The sequence below is a fragment of the Notamacropus eugenii genome, chromosome 2, assembly GCF_028372415.1.
Source record: "Notamacropus eugenii isolate mMacEug1 chromosome 2, mMacEug1.pri_v2, whole genome shotgun sequence".
In the NCBI taxonomy this organism is placed as follows: Eukaryota; Metazoa; Chordata; class Mammalia; order Diprotodontia; family Macropodidae; genus Notamacropus; species Notamacropus eugenii.
Window position 1 is genome coordinate 42,177,859 of NC_092873.1, and position 13,599 is coordinate 42,191,457.

The following is a 13,599-nucleotide window of genomic DNA, read 5'->3' on the forward strand; positions in this document are numbered from 1 at the left end:
TTTTTTAAATAATTAAGCCATAAGCCTCTACTGCCCCAAACAACACTCACCAGGGTCCAGTGCCCTGTGAAATGGCATTGCGGGATCCAGGTGTGCAGGAAGATGGCTTCGATAGACCTCTGCTGGTGCACTGCCTCTGTGGTGGGGTTCAAAGGGGCTGTGGGTGACAACAGGGTCCACCCCTGGGACTGGAGACTTAGCTGGTAAAGGTCCACTTTCTCTTTGGGTAGGAGTGAGAGTAGATTTCCTTTCATGATTTGCAGACTTTCCAGAAGAAACAGCAGCTGAAAAAGTAGTACCATTCATTAAGATAGATGACATGACTTGCATTTACAGAACTGATCCATTTTTAAGGATTCATGGGAACACATACATTTGACATCTTAAAAACAAGAATTATATCTATAAGAATCATTTTCTACTCAATCTGCACAGAAGTAGGGAAAAAATTATCTATGTATTTGTGGTGTTGCATAAACTCACCAAAGGCTAGGAATATGGTAGACTCATCTTTGAATCCTTTGCGGGGCATGAATACCAGACCCTGCCCATCAGAGATGCTCACTATTTGAATGACACTCAACTAGTTGACACATGAGATTCTGAAAGAAGGACCCCTTCTGAAATACAGCAATAACACCCCCCCATTTCATACTTTGTATATCCCCAGCACTTAGCACAGTAGGCCTTTAATGACTCTTACTGGTTGCCTGATTTTGAAATGAAAAGGTGGGCAACACATGGATGATCAATCACCTCTTCTCACTGATCCTACTCATCACCTAATTTTCTCACTACTAAAAATACAATTTTCAGCACTATCTCTTCTCCCATCAACACACTGGGAGTTCCTTGTCTTTTGTCTTTCTTTGTGTCCCTGTGCATATCACCATGGCCAGCATACAGGAGAATCTTAACTGCTGGGCTATGTGTCTCACCACCTTTAAACCATGCGGAAAAAGTAAGGGCCATCCTTAGTGAGATGTGAGGCACAAGGTGAGTCCCACTTTAAACTGCATTCCCTCCTAATTTATACAAATAAAATCATGTTGAAATGAACAGGGGCAATATTGAAAGTGGAATGTCACCCAGGGACAGCTACCAAGTATGAATAGGAAGATTCCCACCCCCCACCCCCATTTTACTTTGGTGTCAATGACATGAGGATTGTGTATTTAAGGAATGTAGGTCCATTTAGGGGAATAATCAAAGCCCTGTCTGGGCTAGTGAGCCACAAAGAGTTGGGACTGGGGCTTTGAATCACAGAAGACTAAAAGGACTGCTCAGAAGCCTGCTTCACTGAGAAAGTCTTCTTAGCCTTACCTGGTCATGCCATCCATACCTAAGCAGCCTCTAACGCTGTGTTAACAAGGTCTCATTTTATACACTAGTGATTCACATGAGTTTGTATTTTTTTCCTAATTATTAGTACACTGTTCTGTGTTCCTCTTTCACAGAATCCTCAGACTTCTAAAACTTCAGTCCTAGCCCTAGTAACTCAGTAACTCCTGATGACTGAAACACTGAGTTCAAGACCAAAGCCACATGAACAGAACAGGGAGTGGTATTAGCTGACAACAACCTCAAGGTCTCTTGGTCTTACTACATAAGATGAAGGCTTGAGCTAATACCAAGAAACTCCCTGAGGAATTCCAGACCCCAGCTCTCCTCCGTTTAGGAAAGTTTGAAACCCATAAAGACCATGAGTCACCTGTGTAGCTGCCTGTATCACAAGGACAGCTTTCACACCACGCCCTATAGCTGGGCCTGGACTGGAAAGGCTGTTATTTTATTTTTGATGGAATCAAATGATTTTCTGATGGAAGCAGAATGATGTGTTGACCTCACTTCTGAATAGTTTTATAACTTGACAGCAGAAGATGCTCCACAGCACTGGAGCTGAGGAACTTTTCTTTTGCCTTTTTATCCACTAGGAATTAGAGGGAATTCACTCAGCCCACTTGACTATATTAAGAGTGTGATCTTGATTACCCTGAATTCTTCTTGTACAGTATTAACAAAAGTGCTAAGGAAAATGGTGGAGAAGGAGGAGTAAGGAGAATGGAATCCATATTACATCATTGTAACATGAACCAAAGAAAGAATACTTTCTCTCATTAAGGTAAGCATTCACATTGTGTTGAGAAAAGGGATAATGACTCAGTGGAATAGGTGGAACCTAAAACAAGCTGTTTTCTCCTATAGATGAGAGCAGGGACTTTTATTTTTGCCTCTGTCTGGCACCCAGGAAGCACTTAGCTAGCTATGTCTGGTAACTGGGAGAGAAGTGGGCATCTATCAAAACTGAATATCATTTTGATATTCATTTTGGACTTGTTTTAATTTAAAGATTCCAACTTGAAAACTGCTGCGTGTGATTGACATAAAGTTCAATAAGGAGAGTGAAACAAGACTGCAAAAAAGACCATACCATCAGAAGTTCTGTTCATCATGGGGGACCCTCTGGACATGGTGCTCTGGTAATTCACAGGTGTTCTCCTTGCACTGGCATCCTCATAAATCCCAGGACTTAGTTGTGCTTTGGGAGGCTCATGGAGGGTAGACCTTAGAACAGAGGGACCGGAGCTAACCACTGAAGTATGTCGGGAGCGGATTGGTTCTCCTGCTTTCACGTCTTCATATTTTCCTCGGTCGACCACCTTGATATTCTCTGGAACCATTTCCAACTGAGACAATCCACGAGGGAGCTTACTAGGGCCTGTGATTAGGGACTTGACATTATGCTTAATGGCAGATTGACTAGAGTTGCTCTCATACTTTATGGGTGTGCCCTAAAAAGAGAAAAACAAGCACTGTGAATATTTATCCAATGATGCAAAAAAGACTTAATTTTGTAAAAATTATAACTGTTTTTACTCTGTTTCAAGCATTTGACTTGAATGACGTAAGTAGATCTCCCTGTTCTGAATCAAAAACACTACATGCTATGAACAAGATAAATAATTTTTACTACGGTGACAGATCCTGTATTTCTATCCATGACCCACCCTCCTGCTCCCCATGTCATTAAGTACTGTTATGAGCATTGGGTCTTATTTTCTAAACTTCTACAGAAACTTCTGTAGGAAGTGAGGCGGCACAGTGGATAGATAGTGCACCAGGACTCAAGTCAGGAGAACTTGAGTTCAAATCTGGCCTCAAACATTTGACACTTGTCACCCTTGATTCACCCTTGGCAAGTCACTTAACTCCAACTGCCTCACAAAAAAGGAATGTGGAACAAAGAGGTGCTATGTGCTAGATTTAAGGTCAAAGAGTCTGGGTTCGGATCCTGACTCTGGCAATCACTACTGTGGCAAGTCTCTGAAACCCTGTGGACCTCAGTTCATTTAAAATGTGGGGGCTGAACTAGATGACCTCAAAGGTCTCTTTCAGAACTAAAGCTATGATTTTCTGACTGAAAGTGGGATTGTTAAATGCAAAGATAGGCCCTCCCTCTAAAACGTTATTACCTGAGAAATGGAACCTTCAATTATGGGTCTTGTACTCTGTATTACTTCTGGAGTTTTTCGGCTTTCTTGACTTAAAAGATCTTGCCTTGGAATTTCATGAATTGAACGTCCCATTTCTTTGATAGTGGTGACTCCATCATATGGTTTTCCTTTAGTAATAGCTCCTTCAAATGCTCGGATGGGAGGACTCTCTCTCTTAATCTGTTTGGGATATTTAAGGCCTTCTTCAAAGCTTTCTGTTGTGGCTCTTGGTGTGCCTTTCAAAGAAAAAATTAAATAACTGTTTAGTCAGTGTTATTTCAGCAGCTCAATACATTAATGTCCCTGTATACATCAGACACTCAATTCCTTAGAATTATGAATGAGAGGAAAAGGGCAGACTGAAAACAGTATCTGACTGGCTCTAGTGCCAGCTCCCCCATTAATGAGACAGGTTATCATGGGAAAGTCACAAACTCTCCATGTCTCCATTTTCTCACTTGTAAAATGAGGGAGATGGATCGGATTATAGCTAAGGTACTTTTCTAGATCTAAACTTCTTGGATCAAAATTCTAATGTGGTTTTACATGCATAATGATCACCAAAATGTCGTTAATGAAAATGTAAAAGAATTTAAAAACTGTAAAATTTGCAAAAAATAAAATAAAATTATAAAAAGAATGAACACCTTTAAATTTTCAAATATGTCAAGTCCATCTCAAAAAAAAAAAAAAATCAGGAAAGATTTGAACCTCATAAGAATCCAACAGCAGACTAACTACTAACCCCAGAGGGGAGGTTTTATACACTAAATATAAATTGAACTATTTTTTGCCAGCAAAAGGGAAATGAATCTAGAGTCAAGAAAATTTCTAATTTACCTTGCATTATTGAACCAGATAGCACTGTTCTCTCTTTAAGATCAGAATGAGGGCTCCCCCTGGGCAGGGCACGGCATATCAACCCTTTAAAAAACAACAACAAATAACCAAATACAACATATAATGCTGAGAACTCACAACATTTAATAGATCTGTTAGAGTGACCATTTTAAAATGTCTTCAATGAAAGAATGTTACTTTTTTAAAGATCTACGATGAACATTCAATAAAGAACAGTAATGCGAGGTTTACAATAGAGAAACATTATATGTCAGATTTTAAATAGACTTTCTTAAGTACAAAATGGCTGAGGCCAAGAATTAGATTAGACCAAGAGCAAAAGGTAAAGCTACATTCAAAGTTAAGACACAGAAACCCAATGTTTCCATGCTTGGGCAGAGAAGGATAAACAGGAGAATGAGGGGCAAAACAAACAAAAGCCTACCAAATTTACTGAGTGGGAAAAAACAAGAACTATGAAAAGGTCTACCAAGAATGGGCAGTAAATAAGTGAGAGCAAATCAAGGTCACTAAGTAGTTATTCCTCTGACCCTGTCCTCTCCTCTTTCTGTCTACTTAGGAACCCCACAAATTATCCCCTAAATTATGCAGATGTTAGACAGACAGCCCCCATTTGCTACCAAATTTCAGCCCTGCATCACTGCCTTCTGAACATTTCTAGCTGGCTGTCCCAGAGGCATCTCCGACCTGACACGTCCAAAGCTGAACTCATTGTCCTTCCCCTCAAATCCCTCCCCACCTCTCCCAAACTTCCCAAGTTCTGTCCAAAGTCCATCCATCCTCTTGGACTCTAAGATTTAGAAACTCTTGAAGTCTGCATTTTTCTTGAGTCCACACAGCCAATGAGTATACACATTTTGCCATTTCTCTGTAAACAATGCCTCATGCACCTGACTACTCTCTAATCCCACAGCTGTCATATTTTTCCTCAGGCCCTCATCAATCCTCATCTAGACTCTTATAACCACCTATCTGGTTGCCCAAGTCCGAACTTTTCTTAAGCATAGATCTGCTCACGTCACTCTCCTATTCAATCAGCTCAGGGGGCTCCCTGTTGGTCTCCAGCACAAAATATAAATTCATGAGTTCAGATGTGAAAGTACTCCACAGCATAAACACAGGCCTACCTTTCCAGTCTGACACTGACTGCAATCCAGCCACACTGGTCTTCTCTCTGTTCTTCCTATGTGCCTTGATGCTGGCCACACCCTGCCGAGTCCAGAATATGCAGCTCCCCTGCTTCTACCTCAAGGAATCTCTCTATCCCTTCAAGCTTCTTGTTCTCTTCTGCTTGCTGCCATCCCCATTAGAATAGAAGCTGCTTGTATTTCCATATTCCTATCCCAGTCTAGCGTAACATACGGCACATCTCCAACACTTAATAAACGCTTGAGCTTGACTAAGGAAACTATCAGCTGCGCAGTAACTCTTAAGGGATTCCAACTCGAGCGCTGTGTGTTGGGGAGGAGTCAGACTCCCTGCGCGCAGAGAAGATGGCTGGATCGGGGTCCAGCGCGGTTCAGATCCTGGGCCCATTATTTTTGGTGTGACCCTTGGAAAGCTGCTTTGCTTCCCTAGATCTCAGTCTCCCGAATGGTGAATGATGACTACCGAGAGGGTGGAGCCAAGACGGTGGATTAGAAGGATGGACCTGTCCTGGCTCTCCCCCCATAACCCAGAAAATAGCTGTAAAAATGACTCTAAACAAATTCCAGAGCAGTAGAAGTCACACAGTGACAGAGGGTAACAGATTTCCAGCCCAAGACAGCCTGGAAGACTGACAGGAAAGGTCCATTGCACCAGGCTCAGAGCAGAGTGCAGCCCAGCCTAGACCACGTGGCAGACAGGATGGAGCAGGACTGAGGGCACAGAATCATAGGGAGCCGCTGCAGTTTCCAGATTTCTCAAACCACAGATGCTAAAGATAGCTTCACAGATCAGTAAGAAAGCTCTTTCACCTGGGTGAGAGGGGAGCACAGTTCAGCCCCAGCTATGGCCCCAGGGCAGCAGCCACCACTGAGGCAGCAGTGTCCACCTTTGGAGTCTTTGGCCTAAAGACCCTGGAGTAACTGAGCACCTGATCTGGGTCTCAGTCCTGAGTGGTGGACCTGGAGTGAAGAGGAACATTGGTGTGGTGCAGACTGAGGAGAGGAAACCCTACTCACAGTTTCAGGGCAGAAAAGAGTGCTTGTGGTTGCTCACACACAAGAGCGCAGGCCAGGAAAGGAGTAAACACCTCTCCCTTGAGCGTATCACCTTGGAGGAACTGAGAACTTACAGGTTCATATAGATATCTCAGAGAACAGCTGCACAAAACCTCTGAAGCCTAGGATAGTATACCCTCCACTTGACAAAGGACTCAAAAGTCAAGTAACTGGCTGGGAAAATGCCTAAAAAAGGGGAAAAAAGTAATACCATAGAAGGCTACTTTCTTGGTGAAAAGGTATTTTCCTCCATCCTTTCAAATGAGGAAAAACAAAGCATATCACCAGACAAAGACATCTCTGTCAAAGATTCTACATCCAAAACTTCCACAAAAAAAAAATGCAATGGGCTCAGGCCATGGAAGAGCTCAAAAAGGATTTTGAAAATCAAGACAGAGAGGTGGAGGAAAAATTGGGAAGAGAAATGAGAGCAGTGCAAGAAAAGCATGAAAAGTGAGTTAACAGCTTTGCTAAAGGAGACCCAAAAAAATGCTGAAGAAAATAACACCTTTAAAAATAGACTAACCCAAAAGGCAAAAGAGATCCAAAAAGCCAATGAGGAGAAGAAGGCTTTAAAAAGCAGAACTGGTCAAATGGAAAAGGAGGTTCAAAAGCTCACTGAATTCTTTAAAAATCAGAATGGAGCAGACAGAAACTAATGATGTTATGAGAAACCAAGAAGTTATAAAATAAAACCAAAAGAATGAAAAAATAGAAGACACTGTGAAATATCTCTTTGGAAAAACAACTGATCTGGAAAACAGATCCAGGAGAGATAATTTTAAAATGACTGGGTGACCTGAAAACCATGATCAATAAAAGAGCCTACACATCATCTTCCAAGAAATTATCAAGAAAAACTGCCCTGATATTCTAGAACCAGAGGGTAAAATAGAAATGGAAAGAATTTACCCAATCACCTTCTGAAAAAAATCCCAAAAGGAAAACTCCTAGGAATATTATAACCAAATTATGAATAATGGACTCAGCGATCTCAAAGGTTCCATTTCTGACACTTCCATGTGAATATAATCCCTTCCCCTCAGTTACTTAGCACTTCTTTAAGGGTACAGAGTTCTTGCCTTCCTTTTTATACTTCTACCAGTTCAAGATTTTCTATTTGTGACAGGTCATGAAACCTTGTTGAGTTTCCTATAGCTAAGTGTCACTGCCCTCAGCCCATTGTTGTCAGCAAGCACCTGGCAGGTGGGTCTTGCTAGGAAGGGATGGCGGCATTACTGAAACCAGCCAACATGTCCCAGAACCTCCTCTGTGCTCTCAGGAGGACTGAGAGTCACAGTCAGCGTCACCATTTTGCAAATGAGTGAACTATTCTTCCTAGAGGTCATGTGACTTGCCCAGGGCCACACACATTCAGGTAGTGTTTGAAAAGTGAAACCGAGACCTGCCTGAGTCCAGATTCTTTGTATTATCCCAGCACACCCTGAATGTTAAACAGAGGAACTGGAATCGTACTGGAGAGATTATTACTAGCCAGCAGTGGTGTTTGAGAATAAGAGTTACATGACCAATCTGTCTGAGAGAGAGAGAAAGAGAGAGATAGAGTGTGTGTGTGTCTCTGTGTCTGTATGTATGTGTCTGTATGTATATGTATGTGTCTGTGTCTGTGTATATGTGTGTCTGTGTCTGTATGTATGTGTGTCTTTGTGTGTGTCTACGTGTGTATGTATGTGTCTGTGTATATGTCTGTGTGTGTGGTGTGTGTCTGTGTGTGGTGTGTGTGTGTGTGTGTGTGTGTGTGTGTGTGTGTGTGTGTGTGTGTGTGTGTGTGCTGAAGGCTTTTGAGCAGTGTCATCAGGTTTGGTTCACAAGGAAACCTGCAGCCACGGTCCTTCCAAGGTTCCAAGGCTGGAGGCATTTTGCATAGTGAGTGCCCTGTCCACTTCACCAGTGCTGAAAGTTTTCTGGAATTGAATTTCTATACAATGAAGCACCTCAAATGAATTTAATAGGAAGGCCTTATGAACTAGTTTTGAAAAATAACTTTTCTATAACATTCTCTAACAAGATTTCCTTACAATCACCTGCACATTTCACATGTGCACTATAGTGTGATGTTTGGCTCTTCACTGAAATTTAGCAGTAGTGAAATGCACCTTCCAGAGGAGCCGACACAGGAGACTCTCTCAGTGATATCCCCTGTTTGATGTTTCCTTCCATGGAATCGTAGCTTCTCTTTAAACTGATTTCATGAGCAGCTCTTGGACTCCTGGTTCCCTCTCGGGCATTCTTCATATCTGCAGGATGTAAAAACAAGTTTGGCCATTACACAAAGGTTCAGTCAGAACACAGAGCCTCTAAACCACACAGCGAACTGACAACACAGACCAGAGGAACGTAATTTCATATCTGCAAAACATTCTTAATGTCAAGAAAATGACTCATCACAAAACATGCCTGTTCTGAATGACCCCTAACTTTTCTCCAAATATAAACAAAAAGCATAATCAAGTGAAATTCTTCTCACCAAACCAAAAAGTTTAAGTCTATACATTGGCTTTATTAGAACTACTTAAGCATTTCAAGATTCTCTACTTTACATTCCAGGAAGACAATCAGAGTTAAAATTTTACTAGCATTTTCCAAGATGATATGGATGGGGGGAGGGGTGTTGCTAATTTCCATTTGACTGTCCTCTATCTAGCTTTTCTATACAAAAAGTATGTTTACAGATAATTTTAATAAAACATTTGCTTTTGCTAGCTTTACAAAAGCAACTTTTATAAAAGCAATTTAAAGTTAAACCTTAAAAATATTTCCTGGTCAGGTGTTTAAAATGGAAGAATAGATGAAATTTCATGACTCCAAATACCAAAAAAATAATCTTTTTATCAAGGCAACACCATTACATAAGTTAAATCTTCTGGGTAAAATCCAAAGCACTGCATTCAATGGGGAATGGAGAAAAAGTCTGGGAACAAGAGTGAGCACTCAGGTGACTGTAGACCTGAGTCAGGAGGCAGAACAGTAAGAGAATGTGATGTGGCAGGGAAGGAGAGAAGGAAGAGGTAAGTAGTTCCTTCTGAAGAGGAAAAATCATCCCAGGGAAGACAGGAAAACCTCAGGAAAGAAATTCTGAAGACATAAGAGGAAACCAATGAGAAGGCAAAGGCCTGCATAGATGTCCCAGGGATTCACTGACCCAGATTTCCCTATGACATGTGGCAAGGGAGGCAATGGAGAATGAATATAAAAGCATAGCACTGCCAGCGTGACTATCAGCATGGTCCGATTTCAACTGGGAAGGTGGTTTGGAGTTGGTCAGGAATCAGTGTTTGGCCCTTGGTTGTTGACTTAAAGGTACAGACGGTGTAGCTGTCAACTCTGTAAAGGATACCAAGCTGGAAGGGATAGCGAACATACTGGAGAATGGTGAAAGGAGGCAAAACTGTCCTCACAAGCTGGATCACTAAGCAGAATCTAACAGTATGAAATTTAACAGGGGTAGGAGTCATGTTTTAAGCTTAGGTGAAGGAAAATCAGCTTCACAGTCAAGATGGAGGCAACCTAAGATGAACTGAGTTCAAATCCTGCCTTAAGACACTTACTAGGTAAGTGACTGTGGGTAAATCATTTAACATCTTCAGTCTGTTTCCTCATCTGCAGAACAAGGATAATAACGGCACCTCCCACAAAGGGTTGGTTGGTGTGTGACCAAAATCAAATAAGATTCATCAAGCACTATGGAAACTCTGAAGCACTCTGTAAATGCCAGCTAGTATTATCACTGTTGTTTTCCTACATACTGTGGTTTAACAAGGTCACTGAAAAACTGGAGAAATCTCAAGGTGAACACGCAGAAAGCTCCCCAAGTCATACCCTAAGAGCATCCATGCTAGGAAAAGTGGTTGTTAATCTTAAAGAGAAGACTGGAGAGGGGACAGGAGAGCAGTTTTTAGGTATCTGAAAGGCTGACATATAAAGAAGGGATCAATGAGACTCGTTCTGCTTGGCTGGGGCAGGTAGAACTCAGATCAACTGGTGCCAAGTGCAAAGGAGTGCACAGAAACTTTCAGAGTGCTGATCCCCAAGTGGAGGGGCTGCCTCGGGAGGCCCCAGGCGCTGGCTCCTAGGAAAGCTTCCCAAGTAGGCTACAGACACATTCCCTGGGGAGGCTGTACCAGTGATTCTTCTTTTCCCAAGATGCTGTGACATGAACGCCCCTTTCATACTCACTATCATAGGACAAGATGTGTCCACTCTTCCCTTCATAAATCACATGGCCTTTGGAAACAGCTTCGTCTCGGCTCTTCTCAGGGCTGGTGTCTTCCACGGAAATTCTAGCAATTGCTCCCTTCACCACTGTTTCTGTTTGGGCAGCAGGTTGGGACAGAGCTGGAGTACCCTGAGCAGAGGAAAAAAGGCGATTACCTTCTGAATGAGTAACTACATAAGACAGAAGAAATTTTAATGTATTTTAATTCAATATTTTATAGATAACAATGACAGAGTGCAGTATATGGAGAACTAGCCCTGGAGCTAGTCCTGGGTTCAAGTCCTAGGTTTGAATGACCTGGGGCAAGTCACTTCAGTCCCAAGTGCTCTGGGCAACCCTCTGGCCACAGGCTGCAAGGGAGATGCTGGACTCACTGGTGGAGAGAGTTTGCTTAGCAAGGAGTTCCCTAAGTCAACAGCATTAACAGGCTCAGACCCTATTCTTTCTCTCATCCCTTTAGATAACAATAGTGGTGACCCTAAAGCTTTTTCTTAAGAGGAGTAAAGAAACATATAGGGCAGAGAAAGCATATGCTTAAAAAGTGGGATGGCATGTCTATTGTATTCAAATTAGTAATAATGTTACTGCCCTCTGGCCCTCACAAAGATGATCTTTGAGCAAAATTTCTAATGAAATTAAAAATTCTCAATTCCACCATCACATCTGTTAGCTTGCAAGTTCCTTGAAAGCAAGGAAAGCAATCTTCTTTTTCACTGTGTTTCCTGCCATGTGTTGGCCTTAGCAAGGGGTTCAAGGAGTGTTTGTGGAATAGATTAATGTATTCATGACAGCAACCAGTTTATGGTAATTCCTGGATTACTTAGATCAACAAGAAAACTGCCTTTTAATCTTTAAGTAAGATGTACATTCTTTATTGCAAACATGCATGAATTCTAACAGGTGTTTCATATCTCATCTGTTATGTTTCATATCACATGTATGGTGTTTATGTGTGGGGTTCAGTCCTTCGGAATTTTAGTCCACTATGGAAATTTTCCATACCAATGAAAACCAGAAACTCTTCTGTAACTCACTTTTGGAGAACTGACCAGGGTGCTACTGAGAGGGGAGTGACTTGTCCACAGTCACATAGCCTTGAGCCTCCCCGAGCTGTCCTGCATCCTCTCGGCAGAGCTCAGGATGCCACTGGGAAGTGGCACATCAGGCACATGAGCTTGCCTGATTCTGTTTGCTGTCTTCTAAGCAGTGCTTGTCCATGCTAAGTTAAAGGGAAAATGAACATTTTTCCTTTCTTGGCAGTTGTTTATCTTAGGGGAACCAAGTAGGTCTGAAAATGTTCTTTTGAGACAAACTGGATCTAGAGGGTGGGGATGAAAGAGAGCTAGGAGTTTGTTCGTTATTTTCCCAATCAAAACAATGAAGATCATGTAGAAACCCACGCTTAAGCTAAGAATAACCAAGAACACAGAAATCTTTGGCATTTCAACAAGCACAGGCAGATTAAAAGCCTCCGAGTAGGGCTGTGTACACCATTTCCCAAATTTCCCAAAATAGGATTCTGCTATATTGGGTCTGAATCTTTCACTTCAAATCTGCAGATCAAACTAACATTGCAAATGGGGATAGAAAGATCTTTTGTAATCACCAGCTGGTAATTAATTTGGCCCACTGAGACATAAAAAAGATATGGATTCTGGTGCTTAGGATACAACTGCAGACTTTTTTTAAGGTAAATCAATTCATATCATAATTTCACAAAACAATTTAAAAATTTGTGTTTCTGGTCAAAGACTGAGCTCCCGACAAAAAGTTTACAAAAAAGCAATAAGCCCACATTCCTTAACCAAGAAGACAAAAAAAAAAGCAAGATAATGTCTCCCCTCCCTCCTCAATTCTACCTCTGTGTGTGCACACAGCCTAGGGTCAGTCCCACAGTGGCAAGCTCCTGATAGGGAGGCTGCATAGAAAATGCCCGTCTATATCTGACAAGGCCTCCAGCCCTACCTGCCACCAGTCTGCTTGGGAGGTGTTACTGATTTTCCCCTCTTCGTGGAGGTCCTCTCTGAAACAGGGGCCAAACACTGTAGATATCCCATGCATGCGCACTAGTGCAACCCTTGACTGGTCCCTGTCTAGCTCTTTAGGACTTCTGCTCTGGTTCCAGGCCTTATCACATCTCAGCTGGATACCAGACTAGGCTCTCAACTGACCACTCCACCAGTTTTTCCCTTGCCCATACATTCCCCTCAAAGCTGCCAAGCACAGAGCTGACCGGGGCACCCTCATATTCTAACATACTCAGTGACTTTATCACTGAAGATTTTTTCAGGCCTCCACAGTCTAGCTTCCATCCACCTTTTCACTCTTATATTCCCTTAATCCCCTTCATATCCACTCTGTTCTAGTCCAAAAGATCTGGCAAGTATTCTAAGGACACAACATTCTGCCTCCAGCCCTGGGGCTTGTCACAAGGGGCCTTCCATGTCTGCAATAAGCTCCTCTCACCTCAGCTCCAACTCCCAGAATTCCAAGGTTCCTTCCAAACACAACTCAAGTTGTCACCCCCTCCCTGAGGTTTTTCCTCAGTTGTCCCAGTTATTCACATTCTCACTCTATGAACATTATTTTCTATTTGCTATCTTTTTACATATAGTATCCTCCAAAAGAATGTATCCCCAGGGCCTAATAGTGCATTCCACAACAGAGGTGGAATTTTGGTAGGACTGCAGTGACCTTAGTGGCATTGCCCATGTCCAAAGTGCTGACCCTTCTGTGGGGAAGAACCTCAAGCCCCATCCCTTTAGCTGATAGTGGGATACAATAAAACATTCAGAAGTGTGAT

At 42.2% G+C, this 13,599-nt stretch overlaps 1 protein-coding gene across 18 annotated transcripts in view; it reads right to left on the reverse strand.

The window, feature by feature from the left end:
* The window catches only part of NCOR1 (nuclear receptor corepressor 1), a 190,599-nt gene that overhangs the window by 25,833 nt on the left and 151,167 nt on the right, over positions 1 to 13,599 (reverse strand). For all 18 annotated transcript variants that reach the window (XR_011973909.1, XM_072640034.1, XM_072640032.1 and 15 more), the window contains 6 exons: positions 10,757 to 10,925; positions 8,677 to 8,817; positions 4,335 to 4,418; positions 3,474 to 3,730; positions 2,432 to 2,792; positions 51 to 284 (listed from right to left, as the gene is read on the reverse strand). Coding sequence is in view for 17 of the 18 variants with exons in the window: in XM_072640034.1 (XP_072496135.1) it covers positions 51 to 284; positions 2,432 to 2,792; positions 3,474 to 3,730; positions 4,335 to 4,418; positions 8,677 to 8,817; positions 10,757 to 10,925 (1,246 nt within the window). In the remaining variant the exon portion in view is untranslated. The remainder of the gene's footprint in view (positions 1 to 50; positions 285 to 2,431; positions 2,793 to 3,473; positions 3,731 to 4,334; positions 4,419 to 8,676; positions 8,818 to 10,756; positions 10,926 to 13,599) is intronic.